The following is a 15248-nucleotide window of genomic DNA, read 5'->3' on the forward strand; positions in this document are numbered from 1 at the left end:
CAGGAATATTTTAACTGACCTCTACAGAATGCACTGCCTGACTTCTGGTCTAGGAAGATGCAAATAATGATGGTATTGTGTTTAGTTACAGGTGTAACTAACTCAGTCAGTTAGTTCTACTCTTGCCCAAAATCTTCTTTAGGTTTCACTTAGAATTAAAGTTAAGTCATCATCTCTAAATAGATAGGGACCTTTAAGCAGTATTGTCTTCCATGAGAGAGATGTGGTCATATAGGTGAGACTGAATTAACTCATTTGTTGTAAATAATAGAAAGATGAAGTTGACGGTAGCATTATCAGTCAAGATCTGTTTCCGTTAGTGTAACTTGCTGTCCTGAAAGATACTGATTTGGAGAGCAAAATTACACTTACAACTCATATGTTCAAAGCTTCTCCTGATCAACATGTGAATAAAAGTAATGAGCTACATCACTTTATGTTGCAACATTGTTTGTATTAACACAGTTAACCTTTTGGATAAACCCCCAGTAGAATCATTCAAGAGATTTATAATTGATAATATTCATTCCATTGTCACCATCTACAGAGAATAGATTGCCTTTGCTGCTGAGAACACAGAAACTAACCATCCTCTCATGGTGGCTTCAAGGAACAACTCTTCCCATCCTCTGTTCTTCATCTTGCTTGGAATCCCAGGGCTGGAGAATTATCAATTTTGGATTGCCTTTCCATTCTGTGTCATGTATATTGTGGCAGTGACTGGAAATGTCACTATCCTGCACATAATCCGAATTGACCACACATTGCATGAACCTATGTACCTCTTCCTGGCCTTGCTGGCTATTACTGACCTGGTCCTGTCCACCTCCACACAGCCTAAAATGCTGGCCATACTCTGGTTTCATGATCATAAGATTGAATACCATGCCTGCCTCATCCAAGTGTTCTTCATACATGCCTTTTCTTCTGTGGAGTCTGGGGTGCTCATGACTATGGCCTTGGACCGCTATGTGGCTATCTGCTTCCCACTCCGACATTCTAGCATTCTGACCACATCTGTAGTCATCAAACTTGGGGCAGCTGTGATGGTCAGAGGGCTGCTGTGGGTGAGCCCTTTCTGCTTCATGATCTCCAGGATGCCCTTCTGCCCCAACAAGGTCATTCCCCAGTCCTACTGTGAGCACATGGCTGTACTCAAGTTGGTGTGTGCTGATACCAAAGTCAATCGTGGATATGGGCTCTTTGTGGCATTTTCTGTGGTTGGCTTTGATATAATTGTCATCAGTGTATCTTATGTGATGATTCTGAGAGCTGTGCTGAGGTTGCCCTCAGGTGAAGCCCGTCTCAAAGCTTTTGGTACATGTGCTTCCCATGTCTGTGTCATCTTGGCTTTCTATATCCCAGCACTTTTCACCTTCCTCACCCACCGCTTTGGCCACCATGTTCCCCGAATTGTGCTTATCATGTTTGCTAATGTCTATCTGCTTGTTCCTCCCATGCTCAACCCCATCATCTATGGAGTTAGAACCAAACAAATCAGGGACAGGGTCAGCCGAGGAGTCTGTAGAAAAGACCCCTGAGCCAAGGATCCCAGTAGCTCCAGGAAAATGATCAAAGGACATAATCAACCAATATTATAAATTCAGTAAACATTTCCAAGGTATCTGGCATCCCTTCAGAAGTGGAATGACTTTCAAGTTATCCAGAATGACAGTTTTGGGACCTTTTATGGATAATACATATTTACTTAACCTGTTCTTGTCATCATAAGAAAAACAAATAAAATATTTTTTCTTATATTAAAGCACTGAATACTTTAAAGGAATGCCATCTTCTGTAGATTATTAAGTTGAAAACATTGTTTTTTAAATCTTGATAGAAGTATAGTTTGACATATAGGTTGAATGGAGATTAAAAATATGCCTTAAACAGATAACAATTCATACATTGTCCCCACCTTGGAATCTATTTATAGAAATTTATAGAAATAAGTTTTCTCAAAACTAAAATATGTCTAAAATGCCTATGTAAAGTCATTATTTATATCAATAAATACGAAACCAGGTAAAACAAGGAGCAAGTGAGTGTAGTGTGTCACCTAACTCTACCATCACAATTACATGACGTGAAACTAACCAACACATAACATCAAAAAAATGATGACAAAAACTACCTGTAAATCTTAAAGGCATTTCAGAAGCTGAGAATGTGTAAAGGAAAAGCTTTGATAAATGCAAGGGAATGTTATTAATTACCACAGGGAGGAATATATCATTGTAGTTTTCTATTTTTATTCTCTTTTTTATTTATTTATTTATTTATTTATTTATTTATTTATTTATTTATTTACTTATCTTCCTTGCACATTAAAAGAGTGCTGTGTAACCAGGCAATGGTGGTGGACACTGTTTTATTTTATAATTTGGTTTAATTTTACATATCAGCCACAGATTCCCCTATCCTCCCTTCTCTCCCCCCTCCTCCCAGCCCACCCCCCATTCCCATCTCCTTCAGGCCAAGACTCCCCTGGGGATTCAGCTCAGCCTGGTAGATTCAGTTGAGGCAGATCCAGTCCCCTCCTCCCAGGCTGAGCCTGCATAGGCCCCAGGTTTCAAACAGCCAGCTCTAAGGACAGGTCCTGGTCCCACTGCCTGGGTGCCTCCCAAACAGTTAAAGCTAATCAACTGTCTCACTTATCCAGAGGGCCTGATCCAGTTGGGGCTCCACAGCTATTGGTTCATAGTTCATGTGTTTCCACTAGTTTGGCTATTTGTCCCTGTGCTTTTTCCAATCTTGGTCTCAACAATTCTCGCTCATATAACCCCTCCTCTTAAAAATAGTCTTTCATTTTGTTTGGTTATATGTTTCATTCTGAATACTAATAGAACACTTAAACCCTAATTTTTAACAATTATCCTTAATTGATAGACCTGAATATTAGTATAAAAGAAAAGTAATTTAAAAAATCAACAAATACATACAAAAGAGGTTGGTGCCAAAAACTATGGGAAAGTATTTAATGGTCCTTGAGGATAAGGCATGACATAATTGATTAAGATGCACAACAGTTTATAAATTTCCAGAGAATATTCTTAACAAATCTCAACTTATTGAGACTATTATCAGTAGTATTAAGTGGACTGAAAAGGTAGTCTCTTTAAAATCTACTGAATCTCTGAGAAAAATGAATTTCAGAATGAAGGACAGATTCTTTGGAAAATAAAGAGAAAGAATTATTTCATAAAGAAAATATATTTTATTATACTTATATATAATATTCTAAGGTTTAAGTCAGGGGAAAGTCTTTAAAATTCTGATCATACAATTAAATATTAATTTCTTTCAGAATTATCATCTTAAAGCATTTTTAAAGTATACTTCCTTTGGGTCATTGCATGAGAATAGTTGAACTTTCTTTCCTACCAAAGCTAAGGGAAATAACTTTTCAGAACACCCTTGGAAGCCTGTAGAATGCTTTCTAGTAAAGTCTTTCTCGGATGGATAATGGGAGGAGGCATATAAAGCATGCAGTCTTTGGATCTGGGAAAAGACTTAGCAAACTATTGGGAGAGACTATTAAATTAAATACTGTGTGTTTGAACTAGGTAATCATTTTCTTCAGACTGACAGGCAAACATTACTGAGGGTAAAATGTCTATACACTGTACATTATAGTTCTCAACCTACTCACAAGCAAATGTTTTATATGGCCAAGTTTAGAAACACTTGAAAATTCACTGATGGTAGTTTCTACTCCTAAGTGTGAGCCATTTTTCTGACTTCCCAGAGATAATATCCTGAGATCTTAATTTTCAAGTCTTTCAGGTGAAGCTGAGCCCTATGATGTCCTTGCTTAAAGCATGTCAAGACAAGTAATAAGAATCTGTGAAGATTCAGAATTGACTTATGTCATGAATTCTAACCCCTCATAAAGATTGAATAATATACATAGAGAGGTTTATATCTACATTTAAGATCTGTGGCTCATCTATTCATTTATGTTCCTTGGGTTATATTATGTCTCAGCCTTAGATGGTATTTTTGTTTTGTCTTCTATTGCTCTTAAAATTTGTTCATAGGATAGCATATACATATCTCATAATGTACACAACTTAGTATATTGCTTTGTTAGGTAATTAATCTATGGGTGTTATCTCTTGGCTCCACTGTTCCACTGAAGATGGCTCTGTTAGTGCATTCAGAGTTAATGTGGAAATAGTGGGGCTTTCTCCATATACAGAGTGACAGCTGCTGCCTGGGAAATGAGACCATTGTCTCAGCCACTGCTTCCCAACTCTAGTGACTAGGCATGATGCTCTTACCATCTTTCTATCATCTAAAGCTTTGTATCACATTCCAGTAAGATCACATCTGGCTCAAAGGGAAATGGTTATGTCTACAATGTGCCTTCCTATAATTTCAGGAAGAATTTTTTTGTTGATATCATTGGGAAGTCACACATACTGCAAACAAATGTCAAGAAAATATATGAACCCTAGCTGAAAAACTGTTGTTAGTGAACTGAGCCCCTGTAACATGAATATGTTTGTGTTCTAATTCCTAATACCTCTGATTGTGATCTCTCTTGGAGAAGAGTCATTGCATATGAACTTAGTTACAGAAACAAAATGTCATACCAGTCTATGATAAACTGCTCCTCCAATGTAACTGGAGACCTTGGATACATGAGAAATTTGATACAGACATACACACAGTATTAATATCACACAGACAAGGAGACACCAAGTTGATGCATCTAAAATCAAAGATTTTTTTCAAGTCAACAAAGCCAGGAGCAATATAAGGGATAAAGGTCAAAAAAGGAATCAATTCTTTTCACACTGTGATTGTGGACTTCACATTCCAGAACTGTGGCACAATTAAATTCTGTTCTTCAAGTCACTCTGTATAACATGTTGTAGAAGTATTGGCATAATAATGTAAGAAATATGTTTGCATTTACCCTGAAAAATTTGCATCTATAAATTACTATGTCCCATCTGGCTTGGAAGGCTTTTAAACAGGGTTTTAATTAAATTGTTTATACAAACAAATCCTTCAAAACATTTGTCAAGTATCTCCCATTCACTAAAATTGAGCTTGGATTTATGTAAAGACAAATGAATTTGTTACAAAAGTTGATTAAGAAATGAACAATCACTCCAGGTATGCAATTAACTATCAGTAGAGCAATCAATACAATTCAATGACAAATTTTTCCTAGAAGAAATAAAATCTATATAAAATAAAGCAAACTGATTCTCTAACTTAAGGTTAAACATATATTTATATGAGATGAATATATAATTAAATATATTAACACAAAGCTAAAACTATAAAGTTTATAGAACACATATATTCAAAGTTATACTTTGCCTCTCACTTTCCTCTCACTTTCACTTTCCACAAGGGTGTTCATTTGTGTGTGTGCAAATGCACATCTCTGTGCAAATGTATGCACATGTGTAGACATGTGTGTGGATACCACAGAACCATGACTGTCATTGTTTTAGACACTGGTCTCCATTTTCATTGTGACAGGGTTTTTCTTTTTTATTATTATTAATTAATTTTTTCATTTATTTTGCATCCCAAGTGCAGTTTTCCGACTTCTCTTCCCTTTCCTTTCCCCCAGCCTCCCCTATTCCCTCCCCCACCCACTCCTCTTCTGTTTCTGTTCAGAAAGGGGCAGGCCTCCCATGGGTGTCAACAAAGCATACCATATCAAGTTGAGGTAGGACTAAGCTCCTCCCTTTGTATTAAGGCTGAGCAAGGCAATCCAGTATGGGGAATAGGTTCCCAAAAGCCAGTTCAAGTGTTAGGGACAGGCCCTGATCTCACTGCTAAGAGTCCCACAAATAGACCAAGCTAAACAATGTGACAGGGTTTTTCAGTGGTCTGAATTCTTTATATAGCCTAGACTGGCTATCCTAGAACCACTTGTCTCGATATCCCTGGATCTTGAATTACAAAAGCATGCTACTATGCCTAGCTTTTATTTATTTTATTTCTTTTTATATTTATTTCTTTTATGTGTATGAGTGTTTTGCCTTAATGTATGTCTGTGCACCACATGCATAGAAAAAGGCATTGGATTCCCTGGGACTAAAGTACAAGATTAAGCCAGCCAAAGTCCCAGCATGCATAGCGGAGGGACTCATGAAGTCCCACCCCTAGCTGAGAAGCTACTTTCAATTGATGCATGCTAGGGAAGGAAGAATAAGTTTTCTTCAGAGATGCAACCATGAAAAGGCTATCCTTGTTCCAGGAAGTGGTTCTATAGTCATACAGTAGTGATATCACTAAATGGGCTCAGTAGGCATAAGAGAAAATACAAGAACACATCAGGTTGAGAGGGAAAGTGGTAGGGAGAATACAGGAGAAATTAAAGGGGAGGAAGTGGGGGTGCATTTGATTTAAAAAAACACACTTACATGCATTGTGAAATTCTCAAACAATAAAAAAAATCAGATTAACAATATTGAGGCTAACCTGGACTACAGAGTGAGTTCCAGGAAAGGTGCAAAGCTACACAGAGAAACCATGCCTCAAAAAAAAAAAAAAAAAAAAAAAAAGAATAAACATGGATTCCCATGACATCAGGAGTAATAATGGCTCATAATATGACCAGATTTGTGAACCTACATGCTTTGAGTTTATCTCATTATCACTTATTTCTAGAGCATCAATAACAAATCATTCTAGCTTGTTTTCTAATCACTGTTGCAACAACCATACCTCCATGGTAAATTTCAACTGCCAATGTGATTACATTAAGACATGATACTCATGAGGGATCTTAATGTGACATACCTTTGAGTGTGTCTATGATGGTATTTCCATAACTGAGGGGGAACCCTAAATCTGAGTAACCATATATTATGGGCTGGGATGCTGGAGTCAATAAAGGGGGCAAGGAAGATGGCTCAGTAACAGCATTCATCTTTCCCTGATTCCGGATTATGGTCATGATATAACCAATTACCTCACACTTCTTCCACAGTGCCTTCCTTATTTGATTGTTGCTATCACCAGAACCATGAGTCAAATAAAACTTCAAGTTGATTCTTGTCGAGTGTTTGGTCACAGCAACAATAAAAGTAACCAATAAACATGCAATCATCAGCTGGATAAGCTCTGGAGAACTTGAAAACACCTCATGATATACCAGCACCATGCACCTGTTGTGTTTTTCCTAGCTAACAATGAGAGCGTGAGACATCCAGCACCACTGCTTAGTACTCATTCATGAATAATCCAGATGTGTGGAGGAAATTAGGAGGCTGTGAGGTAAACTTTAGCCATGGAGAAATAAGATCTGACTTGTAAATCATTTCCTTTTAATTTCCTGGGTAGACAATCATCGAGCATATTTGATAAACATGCAGACGTAGTTATGCAAGATTAGGCAATATCCATTCATAATAGTGCCTGGCTCATGTTGATTTGCCAACTCTCAGTTCCACATTCCTTTTGTCTGTTCTATGATAATGGTATAGACATAGTAACTTTTTTTTCTTTTGCTCTCTGATACAGTGTTAACCCTTGTTGGTTGATAGTAGTGAAAAAACACAGGAAAAAGGAAAGCTTCTCTACCTATTTTTTTTTTGTAATTTCCTGGGGTGATGTTAAAAGATAAGCTAAAGATAGACGGTCATGCATTCTTTTTCTAAGAAAGATTTCCAGCAGTCCACAACTCTCTTCAACACTAAACCACTGATGTTGTTCTCTACCTGTCCTCTGTGACAACAATGGCTAAACCAGAAGACCCATGTACATAATGAACAGCACTCTGCCTGGGGTAGCTCCTACTACATCTACTCTGCCCTGGGTATGTGCATGTACCTTAAAAGCTCCATATAATACAAAATCTGGAAACCTGAGCACACAACCTCATGCTGAGAAGATGGCCTGTCACCACTCTCTGAGACACAGACAAATGTGCATGTAGAAAGCATCTACAACTTTCAGGCACAGCAGTACCCTCCTCCCAGTAGCATCTTTGTATGGAAGGACTTTTCTGGCAATAGGGAGGGCAGATATTTTTTTTCAAGTGTCAAAAATAAGACACCTCCATGACTTCCTAGACATAGAAGAACAAAATGAGAGCTTCACCTTGGTAGCTCCATCTCGGCACTCTTTGTTTCTTGTATCTATGTCCACTAAATTATGTACAGTTCTGGTTAATCAGTTTCCTTACTACTTTTGCTTCCATGATAGTGATTATTTATATCTAATTCTACCTGTTCAAACTGATGTGTGTTTTCTATCTTCAAACTGGACTCTGACACTGTATCTAACACAGCATCTTAGTCTTAGCTTCTATTTGACATGAGTCTTCTCCCACTCATGCCCTATAGTCACACTATTGCTGCCATAGGCAATTTGTAACTAAGACTCTATTGCCTATGCTCAGAGGCTGAATATAATCTTTTGAGTCAAGTGGCAGGCTAAATTAGGAAGACTCTCACTTATAATTGACCTGGCAAATTTTGGCTAAATGACAAAAAAAAAAAAATGTGTTATGACAACTGTGGCTCTTGTATATTGCCTTCCAAATTTACCTGCAAATAATAACTCTAAAAATTATGTAACTTGCTATCAGCATCAGAAAACTTGAAAAAAAAAGAGATGGTTAATTAGACTTTCCAATTGAAAATCCAATCAAAGGGATTCCTTCAGTAGGAAAAAAAACTACACAAAAAAATCATACAATGCAAAATCTCAGAGAGATGGTTTAATGGTAAGGGAGCCAGAGCTATATGTTAAATGGTTGAAATGGTCTTTGGAGGAAGATCTGATAATGTGGGAATATTGAAGAAGAGTAAAGTAATGGAAAATATTACATTTTATATGTAATATATATGTGAAAATATTCTTACTCCTGAAATAGTTAACTGTTGACTTTTTATTACATAGCTTCCAAATATTTAAAATCTTCCAACATCCCAGGCCAGTAAATAGCTTTCTTCTTAATTTCTATCAAAAATTTAATTTTTCCTATTCTGGGACACAAAAAAATCAGACCTCCACATTGTATCTCACACATGATATCTTTCCTCCAAAAGAACTACCCAACCAGTTCTCACTGCATCCAAGCCAATCACCAATTAGGTTTCATCAAAGCCAGAGCCAGCAAGGAAACTTATTAACATCTCAGGGAAAAATGAGCTATCTGCTGAAAGTACTAGAAAAAAACTGCCTACTTGTATTAACTGAAACCAAATGAGTCTCAGCCACCAAAATGGATAATTATGGTTTCTCACTCCTGTACACAGAATGCACCAACTGAACATAAATCCTGGTCTATGTGATGTGAATTGCAATGCCAATACCAGTATAAGATAAAAATTATCTAATGTTTTCCCCTAAATATATGCACCCATATATAAATACAGTTAAATTTTGGACAAAGGAATATTTGGACCCTTTGATGGCTCTTGAATATAAGCTGTACTTTCTCCAATAATAAGCACCTAAATAAACTATCATTTTTTGTTTTAAAATTGTTAAAAGAGAGTGATTAATAGAACTCTAGAAAAAAAATTTGATAGTGAGCCCAATAACTTTTCAGATCTACTATGATTACTCTTCAGCTGCTTAAGAGATATTAATATAATTAGCATCTGAGAAAAATCTCAGATTTTATCTAGATCTATGTTTTCTTCAGTATATAATAAAAGACAAGACAGAGTCACTGATACAAGACTCAAAGTTAAATTGCTGGTATGTATTTTAGGATTTAGGAAGCAGTGAGAATCAAAAATTTTCAGTAAAACATATAAAACTGATTAAAATATTTTTCTGTATAATTAAAAATAGAACAACTGGCTCTTCTACAATTTCCCACACTAAATTCATATTTTTAATTGTATAGAGAATCTGAATTATTACTTTATACAGATTAATAGTGCTATTGAAAAATATGAGGTTATTCACCTTGTGTTATATTAAAATCATAATTTAAAATGACATTAATATGAATTTATTGACAGAGAAAGTTAATAAGCAATTATTATACAATTTAAAAATTCCATAGCTTGACATCTTAAAAGTATGTTTGGTTACTTTGAGTAAAATTACCCTATTCTATAAAATTTATTCCTAATGTTCTTTTCTACTGAGATCATTATTGGTTAGATTCGGCTCCGCTTCTGACTGAAAACCTTGATAATAGCCTTTTGAATCTGCTTTGTCTTCACACTGTAGATGATAGGGTTGAGCACAGGAGGAATGAGCAGGAAGACATTGGCCATGATGGTGTGGACAAAGGCAGGTGCAGAACGGCCATAGCGGTGTACAAGAGACAAGCTGATGAGAGGGATATAGAAGATGGCAACGGCACTGATGTGGGATATGCATGTATTGAAGGCTTTCTGTCGCTCCTCTGAGGAAGCAATGCTGAGGACAGATCGAATGATCAGTACATAGGAGAGCAAGATACATGGGCAGTCAAAACCGGTAGTAGAGAACAGTGCAAACAGACCAAGAATGCTATTGATTCTGTTGTCCGTACATGAGAGCTGAATGAGATCAACATGGTAGCAGTAGGAATGTGAAAGAACCAAAGATCTGCAGAAGGACAGCCTTTTGACAAAGAGCACGACTGGCAACATGACAGCAACATTCCTTATCAGCACAATTATGCCAATCTGGGCAATCCTGGCATTGGTAAGAATTGTGGTGTATCTTAGTGGATCACAGATGGCCACAAAACGATCAAAGGCCATGGCCAGCAGAACCCCAGACTCCATGAAAGTAAACCCATGGAGAAAAAACATCTGGGCAATGCAAGCATTTAAGTTGATCTCTCGAGCTTCAAACCAGAGAACACCAAGTGTAGTGGAAAGCGTGCACAGAGACAGGCTTAGGTCTGTGACTGAAAGCATAGAGAGGAAATAGTACATAGGCTCATGAAGGCTGTGCTCTCGAAGGATCACCAGCAGGATCATGCTGTTTCCAGAGAGGGCAATTACATACAGGAGACAAAAGGGAATGGAGATCCAGACCTGAGCTGCTCTCAGACCTGGGATACCAGTGAGGAGAAAGGTCGGAGGCTGGGAATTGGTATTATTGAGGATGAGCATAGTGGAGGCTGGGAAGAGAAAGGTAATTAGGATTGAATGTAAGAATGCATATATAGCTTATCCCATAAACATCTCTTTGGTACTTAGTCAATACTGCTAATTATTAAAGAATTTTAATATTTCCTGATATCCTAGAACTGTAGGCTTCTCTTCCAGCACATGTATTTTGCATTTGAAGCAATTATATCTCAGTAATTGAATCATTAATTGCACTACTACTTTGACAAATCACTGTCTGACTCTTGAGAGAAAACATTAGAGAAAAAATAAGAAAGAAAGAAAGAAAGAAAGAAAGAAAGAAAGAAAGAAAGAAAGAAAGAAAGAAAGAAAGACTGTGGTATATAATAAATTTCAGTTTTACTCAATTATTGAAAAAAAAATAGCCAAATGAATGGAAACACATGAACTATGAACCAAAGGCTGAGGGGCTCCCAGCTGGATCAGGCCCTCTGAATAGGTGAGACAGTTGATTGGCTTGATCAGTTTGGGAGGCATCTAGGCAGTGGGACCAAGTCCTGTGCTCATTGCATGAGTTGGCTGTCTGAAACCTGGAACTTATGCAGGGACACTTGGCTTAGTCTGGGAGGAAGGGACTGGACCTCCCTGGACTGAGTCTACCAAGTTGATCACAGTCCTCGGGGGAGGACTTGTCCTGGAGGAGGTGGGAATGGAGGTTGGGCTGGGGGTAAGGGGAGGGCGTGGGAGGGGGGAGAATAGGGGAACCCATGGCTGATATGTAGAACTGAATGATATTGTAAAATAAAAAATATATATCAAAAAAAAAAGATACCAGGATTTGGGTTTTGCCATTAAAAATCTTTCACCCTAAACTCTCTAGGCTAAAAAAAAGAAAAAAGAAAAAAAAAGAAAAGGGCCTAACAGAACAGAATTTAAGGAAAAACAGAAAAGAAAGAGAAGGAGAAAGAGGAAGAGAAATGGGGAAGAAGGGGAAAAGGGAAGAGAGAGAGGAAGGGAGAAAGATATCCTTGCCCTTATTTTTAATGCAAAAAAATTAAAGACTGTGTTATAACAAATGACACAGTATACTACTGAAACCCAGAGGTTTTGTACCAGAACATATACAATGTGGCAGATGCTATTGTTTTCTTATCTATACTTATCCAATCATAAAAACTGTTCAAGGAAGTAAAACTTCTCCTCTCCCTCTCTCATACATATACAGAGGGTGGGGAACTAAGTAACTCTCCCCAAAGTGTGCAATTCGACAACAAAATAGATGTTCTCTATCTTATACTAATGCCTTACACTCCTTATAGGTCAGAAATGCATGGGAGGAGTCTATCTACCACCCAGGATGACAAAGCTACTGATGAACTGTTTTCAAGTATGTGTTTTCCCAGAGACATACTGTAGTCAATACACTTCCTTCGGTGTAGACTGCTGTGTGTTAAATATAATCCCAGGTAAACTGTGTAGATGTGGCACTCTTTAGTTTTTCTGGAAAGTGACCTCGGTGTCTATGCTCCATTGTGTGCCAAGACACCCAAGCTACACTGTCAACAGAAGCTGATGAATCCAGTGGTTCATTTTAGTGACCATGGAATTCTTAGTGTGTGCTGTTGAAGATTCCTCCTAAAAAATTTCTCTCCCCATTCTCTTTGGAAGCTAGTTTCTATTAGTTGTTTCAAGACAGTAGATTCCTTCTTTCTTTTTGTCTTGTTTTTGTTCTCCTGATAAACCCATGTTTGCAGTTTCACCTATGTCTCTTTCTGATATCAGTCCTCTGCCTATTGTCAAGTAATTTCACAAAAAAGTACCTTGCTCATTTTTATGACTTCTACTTCATCTACAGAAAGACAAATTTCAAGTAAATATTGAAATTCCAATTCTAGTTGCCAGAATCTAAACTTCAAAATAAAAGTTCTTTGAGAAAAATCTGCATGGATTCTCATAAATAAAAACATATCAACATGTTATGAATTTCATCACTCTATCATACTCAATAACTTTCTCCCATAACTTACATCACCACATAAATACATTATATATAATAGAATCATGTATTATTATTTTCACAGAAATAGTCTAGATTTTGGAAATATTACTGTTGTGCTTTATTTATTGAACTGATACCATTTCCAATTAATTATCAAAACTCTTTTACTCAAACTTTAGCATTTCTTTCTATATCTACCTCAGGTCCCCCTGAATACAGTATCTCTTAGAAATTTTCATACACTCTAACATAAACTGTTAAATTAGCTTACAAATAATTTACAATTTGTTGTTTTCTAAGGATAATACTAGGATATTAGTATAAGATGGAATGCCCCCAAAGGAGTAACAACTACTACTATTAGTTAGTATTTTATCCATACCAGAAAAAATAAATGATTTAGAAAAAATATTTTTTAAATTGAAGAGCATTAAGAAAACTACATATCAGCATGTAAGTGTAAATTATAGCCTAATGAATGTACATTTATTAGAAAAATATTAATTATTCAAGTTGTCAACATAAAAAAACTAGGAAACTATTAAATAAACATCAAAATAAACAATCGATAAAGATAAAATGTTAAAGTAAACTCATTGACAATAAAGCCAATATTAGGGGAACTTTTTAAAAACTCATCCAGAGCCAGGCAGTGGTGGTACACACCTTTAATCCCAGCACACAGGAGACAGAGGCAGGTGGACCCCTGATTTCAAGACCAGCCTTGTCTACAGAACAAGTTTCAAGACAGCCAGGACTACACAGAGAAATGTTTTTTAAAAAAGAAAAACAAAACAAAACAAAAAACTCATGCAGAAAAATAATGTAAAAGGTTAGTTAAAACAATATATAATTAAATAAATGTACCTTTAAATATGATGGAATTGTATGTGTAAAATATATGCATGTATATATACACATATATAATGTGTATGAAGTAGTTATTTTGATAATAAACATCATGTAGGGAATAAAATGGCAGGAAAAAACGAAAGAAAGAATATGAAGCCATATCTCGGTCACCATCAAATAAATCCAATATCTGGGAAGATTGGCCACTAATTTGCAATAAACTAAGTTGTGTCTAGTGAGGGTGAGGGAGTTAGACACAGGAAGCCATAACACTAAATGCACTATCTATACCCAAGACTAGAACTGATGTCAGGTTAAACCTGCCAGAGAGCTTACTTCCTGACAAAGGAAAGAGGGATACAGAAATGATCCCAATCTCAAAGCTAAATGAAAAGTGAAAAAGAAATAAAGTACATGGTGAATGTCACTTTTAGGACTACATTGAATAACAACAATTCTGTCTACTTTCCCCATCTTCGATGATGTCTCCTGGAAAGAAACATGTCTGCCATCTTCCTGCTGATGCACTTAATTCCAATACCCCCATGGGTTTTTCTCTTCCACCTCACATCTGTGGTCCTTCTGCTCTCAGCATCCCTCTCCATTCTCCTCTTTTTTCTGGTTTCTCCTACCCTCCAGGTAGACCTCAGCAGACTATTCCATGGGCTCTGTTGTAAGGGTCTTAGTGTCTTACCTGACCCTAGTGTCTTACCAACAAAAGGACCGGTGCATTCCCCACATGTATGTACAGGTTGCTCTAGTGGCTCATGGGTCTGACCCTCTAGCAAGCATCCCAGCATGTACTTCAAGCCTGTTGTCAAAAGGCCCATGAGACTCCAAAGAGGTGTGACAAGAAAAATTACCCAGGAGGCTCCTCACACTGCACTAACCAGGTCAAAATGCCTGTTTACTTCTGTCTCTCATTTTACTATCTTCATAATACATTTAAATATAAATGTTCTTTGCTTTTCCATTACCTTCAGATTATGATTTTTGACAGAGTTCATAAAATGAACCATCATGAACTTTTCTCCTTCGCTTTTCTATCCTTCCTCAAATTGAACTACCATATCATTATGCTTTTCTCAAAAATATATCTAAACTAACATATATACTCATAGCTACTATTTCATGTTTGTGTTTAAGTGAATCAAGTTTGAAAAGCAATTAACTTCTGACTGGAATACAATTAAATTTCAGTTGGCACAGACGTTCAGCATGTTGTGTCCATTTGTAATCCTAGCCCCTTGGGAGATAAAGTCAAGAGAATTGGGATTCTGAGTTCATCCTTGGTTATGTACTCAATTCAAGGACAGCTTGAGTTACATAAGACTCTTCTTTAAAAAATGAATTGTTAAATATAAAATAATAACTAAAATAGAATTAACCAT

At 36.7% G+C, this 15248-nt stretch overlaps 2 protein-coding genes across 2 annotated transcripts; one reads left to right on the plus strand and one right to left on the minus strand.

Moving 5' to 3' along the window:
• Positions 1-596: 596 nt before the first annotated feature.
• On the plus strand, positions 597-1541 carry LOC114706683 (olfactory receptor 52R1-like). The gene has a single exon (XM_028889174.1). It carries the CDS (start codon positions 597-599, stop codon positions 1539-1541), a length of 945 nt encoding a protein of 314 aa, XP_028745007.1.
• An 8556-nt stretch (positions 1542-10097) lies between these two features.
• Positions 10098-11048, minus strand: LOC114706697 (olfactory receptor 51F2). Its single transcript, XM_028889187.1, has one exon. It carries the CDS (start codon positions 11046-11048, stop codon positions 10098-10100), a length of 951 nt encoding a protein of 316 aa, XP_028745020.1.
• Positions 11049-15248: the final 4200 nt, after the last annotated feature.

This window comes from Peromyscus leucopus, chromosome 1 (genome assembly GCF_004664715.2).
Source record: "Peromyscus leucopus breed LL Stock chromosome 1, UCI_PerLeu_2.1, whole genome shotgun sequence".
Classification (NCBI taxonomy): Eukaryota; Metazoa; Chordata; class Mammalia; order Rodentia; family Cricetidae; genus Peromyscus; species Peromyscus leucopus.